This window comes from Scomber japonicus, chromosome 23 (assembly GCF_027409825.1).
Source record: "Scomber japonicus isolate fScoJap1 chromosome 23, fScoJap1.pri, whole genome shotgun sequence".
In the NCBI taxonomy this organism is placed as follows: domain Eukaryota; kingdom Metazoa; phylum Chordata; class Actinopteri; order Scombriformes; family Scombridae; genus Scomber; species Scomber japonicus.
This window is the reverse complement of record NC_070600.1, coordinates 4,913,747-4,925,504: the sequence shown is the minus strand read 5'-3', so window position 1 is coordinate 4,925,504 and position 11,758 is coordinate 4,913,747. Positions and strand designations below refer to the sequence as shown.

The window sequence follows — 11,758 nt, the reverse complement described above, 5'->3', positions numbered from 1 at the left end:
CATCCCCTGTCTCTCAAAAACACTGTTAACAAGGGCTGTTAAAGGCTCTGTCCACTCTGCAGGGGGTTTAGCAAAGTCCACCACAAACCTTCTAAAAGTGGGGACATGAGTTTCCCAATAAAGCCTCAAACAAACAAAAAGGTTTAAGAGACAGACAGACAGGGTAAGAAAGTGTCAGGTAAAGATAAAGACAACATTTTGGCCTCTAATAACTCTGTCTTATAAGTTTCTACACAACACCTTAACCAACGTTCTAGTTCAGTTTCATACAGTTGTTGGCCAGCTGTGAGGAGATGGGAAAGTGAGCGCGGTTTGAACTTTTCTCTCAATCTTTTTTTTTTCCATCCTTTACACAACTATTTCTGACTTTTTCTCAAGATTTTTATAGCCCAACACAACAAAACGCCTTCTGGGAAAGATTGTCTGACAGTGTGTTATCGCCACATTACAATAAATAAATCATTACCACCGCGTCTTGTCACGACGCGGAACAACTGTAAACAGAGGAGCGAACAACAAACTAGTGTCTGTCAAGCTTTACTGAATTCAAACCCAGCTACACATAAATAGCTTCTAAACTAAACTGAACTCTGTACTGTAGTCTCTTAATGTTGCTTTTGTTCATGGTAATCATTAGATAAGAGCAGGTAAAGTGTCAGCTCAGGTAGGACGAGGTCGGACATGGTGATAAAAGCAGAGTGGTACATCACGTATTTAGAGCAGCTTTGTGTCTTTCTGTCTTCCCAACAGTCTGTCTGTGTTTGTGTAACCTGTCTGCACCGTCTGTTAGGTCAACCTCAAACCTCAGACTAAACACAATGCAAAGTCATCCGGGTCAGGCGCTGGGTTTACACACACGCAGACACACACACACACACACACACACACACACACACACGCATACACACACATTGACGGGCAGCCCTGTTTGATCTCTGTTAAAGTCAGTGGAGGGTGTTACATGTTTCCAGTTCACTTCAGCCCCCATCAAAATGCCCCATTGGACATTTACTGGCCTTTCAGTGGCTCAGTGGGGCCCTCTATAAATGCACTCGTGCACAAGTACGTGCACGTAACACAGCCATGCTCTCACACACCATCGTACATGCTCAGTTACCACCTGGTGCCAACAGTTTGAATTAGCCCCCTGTGGTGTCAGGATTAGACACCTGCTCTGTATGTGTGTGTGTGTGTGTGTGTGTGTGTATGTGTATGTGTATAAGTGAATAGTGATGATAAGGACATGCAAATATACTGCAGTAGGTGTTTATGAGTGTCTTCCTTCTATTTCATAATGTACTTTCATATAACGCGTGTTAATGTGAGTTTATCTAAAGTATGTTTTGATGAGTGTGTGTGTGTGTGTGTGTGTGTGTGTTGTGTGTGTGTGTTTGTGTGTGTGTGTCACATTCCCGACTGTGGTGTCATCCCTCTCATCAGACATTTCCGGCCACATTAACTCTCGCTGACACGTGTTTGTTTATGAAGCCTAATGGGCCGCTATTCCACTACGCTGCCACGGCTCACTTTATCTCTCTCTCTTTCTCTCTCTCTCTCTCTCTCTGACAGATGAGGACGAGTGTCTGGACAACAACGGCGGGTGCCAGCAAGTGTGTGTCAACACCATGGGGAGCTACGAGTGCCAGTGCACACACGGATTCTTCCTCAGTGACAACCAGCATACCTGCATCCACCGCTCTGACGGTAAGACCCAGAGCAGTCTGCTGCCGGTTTCTGGAAAATGAACATACAAGAGAAAAAAAAAAGAGAGAACATATTGGAGCCACTTGATGATTATTGCTCAATATTGAACAAAACACACAGTTTCACTAAACTGTAACAGATTCGTTTGCCAGAATAATTGAAAGAATTTATGAAACAGTTATTAAGTTTGAATGAATTCCTGCAAAGTTGTTGGATGCTGCTTTATTCTTGTTGGTAATAAAAAATGGACGGTAGAGGTGTGTGTTGCAAAGTACGAAAATTGCAGAAAAGTTATTCCAATTTTTTCCACCCGAACCAGAATACAATTATCTGAAAAAACAAACAATGAATACATATTGTGGTCATATTTAATACATTCACATATTAAACAACAATCAGAAACTTCTGTGCTAAATAGTCTGAAAAAACTTCTCAGAGTGTTCATCATGAATGTACTTTTTACATGTTATTTCTGTAAATATTCCCCTTCAAGTACCCTAAAGGGGTTAAAGAGGGGTGTGTCTGAAATCACTCCCTTATTCACTCATTCACCACTCCGTGTAGAATCAACACTAAGTAATCCACTAAACAGTGAGCAGCATTATCTAGATTTTGGACACTAACTCATCGTCATCATTTTGTGTCATCACCATCAGCTGTAGAGACACATGACAGTAGTGGAGCATTGCATTGTGGGATTGTTGGCAGAAAGTAGTGTGCATGTCATGGATGCCACTTTTTTGTTGCATTGTGGGATATTTGAGGAGATATTTACACACTCAGCATTTTTACAGTTAAATAAAGGTAAAGGTAGGCAAGGCAAGGCAAGGAAGTTTTATTTATATAGCGCATTTCATACACAATGGCAACTCAATGTGCTTTACATAAAACAGAAAAGCATGTAATTTGAGAAACATTAAAACATACAATTACCCCCCCCCCCCCATAATAAAAACAAAGAACAGAAAAATACAAAGACATAAATAAAATGCTAGAATAGAGCATTAAATATAAGATTGCAGCATAAAATAATAATTAGCTTTAAAATCATTAAAATGACATAGAGTGCAAATGAAAGATTAAAATGTAAAGTGCTTTAAAAGAGCTCAATCATAAGCTCAGGAGAAGAGAAATGTTTTTAACCTTGATTTAAAAATGTTCACAGTTGGGGCTGATTTCAGTTCTGCTGGTAGTTTGTTCCAGTTGTGTAAAAGCTGCTTCACCATGTTTAGTTTGAACTCTGGGCTCAACTATCTGACCTGAGTCAGTAGATCTCAGAGCTCTACTGGGTTTATATTCTACTAACATGTCATTCATGTATTCTGGACCTAAACCATTCAGTGATGTGTAGACCCGTAGCAGAACTTTAGAATCTATTCTATAGCTGACTGGGAGCCAGTGTAAAGACTTTAGAACTGGAGTAATGTGCTCTGATCTCTTTGTTCTGGTTAAAACACGAGCTGCAGTGTTCTGAATGAGCTGCAGCTGTTTAATGCTTTTTTGTGGGAGTCCAGTCAGAAGTTACAGTAGTCAAGTCTACTTGAGATGAAAGCATGAATCAACTTCTCCTGGTCTGTTTGAGACATAAAACCCTTCACACCGGATATGTTCTTAAGCTGATAGAAGGCTGTTTTGGTGATTGATTTAATATGACTGCTGAAAGTCAAATCTGAGTCTATCAGCACGCCAAGGTTTCGGACTTGGTCCCTAGTTTTCAGAGAGAGTGACTCGAGATGTTTACTGACAGCAATCCTCTTCTCTTTATTGCCAAAAACAATGACCTCAGTTTTGTCCTGATTTAATTGAAGGAAATTTTGGTTAATCCAATTAGTTACTTGCTCTAAACAGTGACATAATGACTGTATTGGACTGTAGTCGTCTGGAGACAGTGCTAGGTATATCTGTGTGTCATCTGCATAACTGTGATAGTCTACATTAGAGTTCTGCAGAATTTGACCCAAAGGCAGCATATATAGACTGAACAGAAGGGGTCCAAGAACTGACCCCTGAGGAACTCCACATGTCATAGCCACTCGATCGGATTCATAACTTCCAATGGTCACAAAATAACTCCGCTCTTCCAAGTAGGACCTGAACCAGTCTAGGACTGTTCCGCTGAGTCCTGCTCAAGTTTCCAACCTGTTCAACAGTATACTGTGATCCACAGTGTCAAACGCAGCACTGAGATCCAACAGGACCAGAACTGACACCTTGCCTGAGTCAGTGTTCAACCTTATGTCATTTAAACACTCTAATAAGAGCTGTTTCTGTACTGTGGTTAGGTCGGAAGCCTGATTGAGGCCACTGGAGTTCAAGAAATTGCTGAGTTGATTAAAAACCACTTTCTCAACGATCTTGGCTATAAAAGGAAGATTTGAGATAGGTCTGTAGTTGGTTAACATCGAAGCATCCAGCGTTCTCTTTTTTAAGAGTGGCTTAATGGCAGCTACTTTTAGGGGTTTAGGAAACGTGCCTGATTGAAGTGAGCTATTTATTACTTGTCGCAAATCTGTTTGGACAGAGTTCACAATAGTTTTTAAAAAATCTGATGGCAGTGTGTCAAGACAGGATGTTGATGGTTTTAGATGCTGCACCCTTTCCTCTATGGTTTTTTGGTCAACTGTTTTAAATTCTGACATCGCAGTTGAGTTATTCCTGGGAGGTCTTAGGGATTGCATCATTACATAGGTATTTTATTTGTCACACATACAGTTATACAGCGAAATCCAGTCACTGCATTTGACCCATCCTATGTATTAGGAGCAGTGGGCAGCCATTGGGCAGCGCTTGGGACCAACTCCTGATTGATGTCAGTGCCTCCATCATGGGCACTGATAGGAAAATGAATCTATCACACGTTTGTTTTTTTTGGAAAACCAAGGAATCCCATGCTAGCAAAGGGAGAACATGCAAACTCTACACAGAGAGTTCCCAGCTAGGTATCAAACCCAAGACCTTGTTGCTAACCACCGAGCTGGTGGAGGGGAAATGTACACTAGGGAGTGATTTTGGACATGGCTAGGTTCTTTCTGGTGTAGCTTTATGACGATTGAATGGCGTCTTTGAGTCGACACAAAAGTTTGTTTGTAGAAAGGTTTTCTCTGGCAAATAATGGTAATAAAGACAGGACATAGACTGACAGTGCACAACATATTATACTGATATGAGAGAGACGTTATAAACTCACTGTTGAACGTATGTCACTCTGTAATGAGGTATGTCTTGTTTAACTTTCACTCAAGCAAGATAGTATCCAGGTGATTGTAAAATGGTTTGTTCAAACAGTTTTATGTTGTCCAAGCAGCAGAGACCAAGGCTGGAAACTGAAGCCAAGTGCTTTGAGTACCTTTAAATGCCACCAACAGCCTCCAGATGCTCAAGCTGACTCCCATTCTACAAATACTAAGTCAGTCTTTTTTTTTTAAACGAGTCATTATGGCCTCAGTAGTTAAACTCAGGCCCTCTAATAAGTGTGCCGGTGGTCATTGTGGAAATGATTGCTCCGTTAATAAGATTTAAAGTAGCTTTGATGTCTGCCACGTGGGCGTTGATTGACAGCTCTGATTTAACAGGCGGCTGTTCTTCCCGGCTGCACGACTGGCACTGAGTCAGAGCGCTGTCATAATATTTCACTCAGGATTAATAGTTATTATAATACCTGCCTAAAGCAGCTAGAGTTGACTTGGGTCTGAGGTAGCAGGGTGTGTTTCCACTGTGCGTATGTAGAAGGTCCTGGCTCCAAACAACAAACACAGAGAGAACATATGTCAGTATCACGAGGATAGATCCATCCAGTCTTTGTGATGGGCTTTTTGTTGCTTGTTGTATTCTTATACTTTTATACTATGTGTAACTGTCTAACTGTCTTTGTGACATTTCCATGTGATAGCTTTTCTTTGAAGCTGCAAGGAGAATCTTAACCAGATACCCCTCTTTGCTTTGAATGCTTTCCTGAGTAAGATTTCCTAAATATAGGACAGTAAATGTTTTGTGTAGTTCATATCCTATTATCATTTTCATCCCCTTTCCAAACATCATCCAAGTTTATCTGTTTTTTTTTAGTCAGTCCTTTAAGATTTTCCTATTTTTTTTATGTTTAACATGTTACTGAATGCATATATTGTTGTTTTTAACTATTTTAAATCAATATTGTTTTGGTATTTTATAAATAAATCATGATTATTTGGAACAGTAGCACAGTACCAATTAAGCTCATGCCAGACTTTTGACTTTTTTCATCAAATATCTTTATTTTATATTCCATAATCTACATGAACTAATGAATACATTTTCAGATGATCTCTCTTATAAAACATGTCAATATCCATGAAAAACAGCTGAACTTAGATTTTGGTGCTTAATGGGAACATTTACAGCTTGAAACATTGGTAGAACATTAGAAAAGTCATCAACTGTCATAAGTTACATTACTTTGATGAAGTCATTGAAATAGTTACATAACATAAATAGAGTAACTAGTAACTTTCCCAACTCTTCGCACTGTAATGTTACAGGGTTTAAAGAAATTTGATGCTTTTGAAGTTTCTTCAGCCCCATTTTTTAGTGGATCTCTTTTTTTTAACATCTTTGCTGGCGACTCAGTGCCTTCTAAAAGTTCTTTTCCTCGTGTATGATCCTGTGACAGGCTCTGTGGATCACAAGCAGACGTGGGATTTGAAGGCGCTGACATTACACCTCTGTCTCGGTCAGTCGCCCCTGTCAGACACCAGGCGTGGCGTGCCACTCGCGACACGCATGTTCAGCATCCATTTCATGCCTGTTACATTTCCTGACCCCTGCGCTACCCCAACCCATTATTCTTGTCACATTTAATTTATGGGTTCAATCTGCGGCGGCGAGGGGCGCCTCCGACGGAGCGGCCATCCCGAGGTGATGAGGGGTCGCCTCCTCCTTCCCCTCCACGCTCACACACATTCTCTAAGCACAATACTCACACGCAGCGCACCAGTGAATGGGGACAGTGTGGCGGTCGCGTTCAAAGACGAGATGAGGGGACGCTCATCTGTCAGGAGACAGAGGAGGAATGCTGCGATGGGTGACGACCGAGGAGGAGGAGAGAGATCAAACAGTGACCTCTCCTTTATCCTCTCCCTCCCCTTTACCCTGGGTGCTAACAGTTTTTACTTGGGTCAGTGCGGAGGCGTGTTAGGAGTCAATGTCAGGATGTTAGAGGATTTCTCTGTGGAGACGTTTGAGAGAAAGAGGTGAAAGAGATGCAGAAATAGACGCAGTGTTTGCTCACTGGAAAACCCCATAAACCCGCATGTGAATATCTCCTTTTCCCTCTCCACCTTCTCCTCTACTTCAAGACTATTTCGGAACGTTTCTCCATCGCTCACATCAGGGGAAACAAATTCAGGTGACAGCCATCGAGAGTTCTTGCGACTCTGTAACGGCGGTACGGCATAAGAAAAGTTGAACCACCGAATCAGACCACAAATGACCACATACATGGAAAGGAAAATGGAAAGTCAGCTGCATTTCAGTCACCAATTTCCATGGACTAATTTCCCTTTTTTAAACCATAAAAGTCAATCTTTTCAACTCTTTATTCTTTCAAAAAAAGCCACAAGTCTTTTATTAAACCACATGTTTATATAAATCCAAATAAATATCGAGACATGACTTCTTTTACACCAATTAGCAGATCTCTCCAGGTCTGTGCTTTGTAGATCAAAGCAGTCACTGTGCCAACACTTGTAATTCCTGCTTCTGTCAGAGGGATGTTCATGGTAAACAGCAGTGAAGATGCTTGTGGTATATTCCTGTTGCCAGGCCGTCCTGGAGCCCATAAACCACCAGCACACACACCTCCACACTCCCCCCCCTCTCCCCCCGTTCCAGAGATCCCTCAATCGGACACTTGTCTCCTCTCCCCTCTCCCGGACAGGAATAGCAGCAGCATCCCGGCGTCCCACAGGAATCTCCAATGCACATTTCTTTCCATCTTTCCCCCCGTCATGTCCAGCTTCTCCACCTTCCTAATCCTGCCTCTTCATATTCGCTTCTATTTAATCCGCTCATAACTCGCTCTTTCTGCATAACTCTCTCAGGTTCTCTGCATCCATCGTCTTCTAAAGGTTTCCATCTCAGAATAGATTAGACCTCACAGACTCCCTCACAGCTATTTAAAGACAGTGGATCAATCTGACAACAACAGTGTATCGCATATTTACTGAAACTCTCTTTTGACCACCCATTTGTGAATGGTATGTTTTCTTGTGTCCATGTGGTTTAGTCAAATTTAATTTAGTCAATTTTTAGGGGTTCAAATGTGAAAGTAAACATATGAATAACTTGCACACACACTTTTTTTGTGGACCCAGCATCAATTTTCTGCTTTTAATCCATTTTGAGAGAATATATTAGAGGATTATAGCAAAAATGTCTAAGTGGTGTAACCATAAAAACTTTGTACCAAATAATTCAACTTGCTTAAAAACAGTAAATTCTCAATAAAATACCATATCAACTAGTTTGGCATGATCTTACATTATAACCTTTTATATTAAATAAAGCTAATGGAATACAATTGTTCTAAATATTACATTTAATCTGGAGAATCATGGAGATCAGGAAACATTAGAAGTCATTATTAGTATAAGTCCACTTACTACATACTAACTAAGTGCCCTTTTGGGACAAAGAATAAAATGAATCTGAATCTGAAGTCCACTTAAATACACTGTAGGCAGATAAAATATTGAATATTTATAATTTTTTTGTGGTTACACCATTTGACATTTTCAGGAGCATTCAGTCTTACTTTTGGTAACTGCACTTTGCGTTTTTTGACCACATCCCAAAGTTTAGTTTTTGGGGATGTTGACAGTCAGATCATCTAATTCCGGTCTGATACCTGCAGGTCAATGGAAGATATTCCTCATTTGCACACAAACACTCCCCCAACCTACGAAGAACACACATTTCCATAAACAAAGTCTACATGGAATCATGAAGGTCATGTTGCTCAGAATATAAATGTTTGTACCACTAAGAAGTTGCCACGATTACTATTTACTTAAAAGTGCCCTGTGGAGTTTTCTTGTAAACAAACAAAAAATATATTTATAGTAAGTGTTACTCACCAGAACACATTGTTACTCGTCAACACATTCCTGAAGTCTAACAGACGTGTTGAATGCATTTCCTCCCTCATAAAACAAGTATTAAAATCCAGTTATTTTTTATAGTTTACTGGCTTGCAGTCGTCCTTTTCTTCTTCTTCTTCTTCTTCTTCTTCTCTGCCTTTGGTAGTTCACTGCGGCATTTCTTGGTGCAGTGTAGCTAACTTTATATATCATTGGAAAATACTACTACTACTATTACTACTACTACTATTACTATTACCACTCCAGTGCTACTACTACTACTACTACCACCGGGGGTGGTAGTAGTAGTAGGATTTTGGGCCCCATGAAAAGATATCACATTGGGCCCCACCACTACACACAGGCCACGCCAATCATGCACAATTACTGTTACTTGCAACTCTCTTGTAGTCCAATACTAACTAACTAACTAACTAACTGGTAACTACTGGCTACTACTACTACTGGTGGTAGTAGTAGTAGAATTTTGGGCCCCATGAAAAGATATCACATTGGGCCCCACCACTACACACAGGCCACGCCAATCATGCACAATTACTGTTACTTGCAACTCTCTTGTAGTCCAATACTAACTAACTAACTAACTAACTAACACTGTGTAGACATGCATGCAACATACATGCACACAAATACATTGTTAGTTTAATGTGTTAGTTTAATTGTAAATGAAATATTCTATTAATGTCTATTAATGATGATTTGTTAATAAAAAAAAGGTAATAAACTAAACAAATGTAATTTTTTTTACTACCACAACTACTACTACTACTACTACTACTACTACTAATGACAATGATGATAATAATAATAATTAATTAGAATAGAATGGAATGGAATCCATTAGTAGCCCAGTGTTTGTAGATGCTCAAGACATAAAATAAGTGCTCTGTAGCTCTACTGGAGGTCAGAGGTCAAACTCCACAGGTTACCTTTAAGAGTTCAATCACATGATTTTGGTCAAAACTATTAGTTACATGCATATGATTTTGATTAGACAATTTTGTTATTTGTCTTGTTCTTTATGATTTAAAAATCTGTCATTCTTTCAATGTAAATATCAAATGATTTCCTTTAAGGACAGGTTATGTGTACATGTGGCAGTGTGGTCATTGACCTGCAGAGTAAATCAGCTGATTGTGTACACTGATGTGAGTGTGTATGACAGAGTGAGGTTGTTGTGTGTGATGCTGAAGATGTTTAACGGGAAATGTCATCAGCTGTTAATCTCGCCGCAACTTGCCAGATTTACCAGAACATACATTAGTAGAGAGTTCCGGGCAACAACCAGCCCTTTAAATGATAGTCTGATAAACACAATTGATCACACACACATTTTTTGGGGTGTGTGAGTGTTTGTGTAAGGCGGCTCGAGTGTGCAAGAGGGAGACAGTTTGTGTTAGATTGTTGCTTTGCATATGGTAAGTGTCAGCTCGCGGCTCATTTCTTTCTCCCTGACACTCGCCTAGGGGATAATAAAGCCTAGCAACAATTGTTTGTTCCATTATGGTGTGTTTTCCACTCTGTTGTGCTTCAACAGCTCTGTCTGAAGCACATCCAGGCCAGAACCAAATCTTTGGCCCGTGAGCTCCAAATCTCGAGGTTGGGCAACAGCTCTCCTAAGCAAATGTTCCTGATCCGTCATGAGGCGGGAGAGCTATGATCACAGCTATGAAGCAGGTTCAAGCCTCACAGGCCCAACAGTCACATGCATTTAAATGGAGACGCTCAGTTCCATTTTGGGGAACTTTGGGAATCTCTAAAATGGAGGATGTAGTTTGTAAAGTTTATTTTGTCAACCGAAAGCTTGGTTTATCTGCTGTCCTTGAAGAGGCATTCAAATGTGCTGAATCGGTGCCATTAATCGTGTCAGCCGAGGTATAATTTCATAAAAACGGCAAATGTCTCATTTAGGAGTGAAACTCCAGTTGCTGCGGTTCGCTCACTGTTTCGCAGTTGCGTGTGATTTGCAGCAGCAGTGCAGAGGTTGATTAGTCACACTGTTGTATTAGATATCAAATTGATGCCTCAGAGGTTGACCAAAGCTGACTGTGCGTCTGATTTATTAATTGTGCATTTTGGACAATGTTAAACCTGCCAAAACACAGTGAAAACAATATGCTTGTAAATTCTTCTCTGAGCTCAACACCAAAATTCCTGGCAAAGTTGAAATTGGCAGGAAGCTGGGAATTTTTAAACACCATCCGTGTGGACACCGTGCCCGGCGCTCTGAGGGGAACGTTTGGTTCACAGGAATCTCTGTGAAATGTGGCACACGATGACTGGACGTTTTTTGTTTTTTTTAAAATAGTGGACCGTGGGCAAGAAAAGTCAGAAAACTACTGAGAAAGAATTCTGTTGTTGCATTTTTTTAGATGCCCTCCTGTTCAAGTTTTTCCCGACAGTTTGAAAAATCATTAGGTCGGCTGCTCGGCCCTGCGGGTATGAGCACAGCGTCGGGTGGGGAAAACAGTGGCTCTGTGTGATTTACGGGCCGGTAGAGATGAAAATGGCCTGTCAGCAGCTCACAGAAGGCTATATATAATGGTAGGGATTACAATTAACAGGAGGCAATGGGCTGATGCATGGTGCTCCAACATGCAAGGCACTTATAAGACAGCACTGAGACCATGTAGTGAAGCTGCTCCAACTCTTTTATACAGACTGTGCTGCTCAGTGTAATGTGACAATTATAAGGGCTGCAACTAACTAATTATTTTCATCATTTTAATTCATCTGCAGATTATCTTCTTGATGAATCAACATCTGCAGGTCTTTAAAAGAGTTCAGTTTCCTTTCCAAATAAAGCATTTAGAAGGTTTTAAAAAGCTCTTAAAAAGTCTAAATTTAATTTACAAAAGCTTTAAATATTTAGTTTTGCATTGTGCATGTTAAGTGCTGAGGCTGGTGCTTGTGGTTACTAT

The 11,758-nt window shown here is 40.4% G+C and overlaps 1 protein-coding gene across 3 annotated transcripts in view; it reads left to right on the top strand.

Moving 5' to 3' along the window:
* scube1 (signal peptide, CUB domain, EGF-like 1) overlaps nt 1-11,758 on the top strand; it is a 113,435-nt gene that overhangs the window by 35,659 nt on the left and 66,018 nt on the right. For all 3 annotated transcript variants that reach the window (XM_053313919.1, XM_053313918.1, XM_053313917.1), the window contains exon 4: nt 1,570-1,704. In XM_053313919.1, the coding sequence (XP_053169894.1) occupies nt 1,570-1,704 (135 nt within the window). The remainder of the gene's footprint in view (nt 1-1,569; nt 1,705-11,758) is intronic.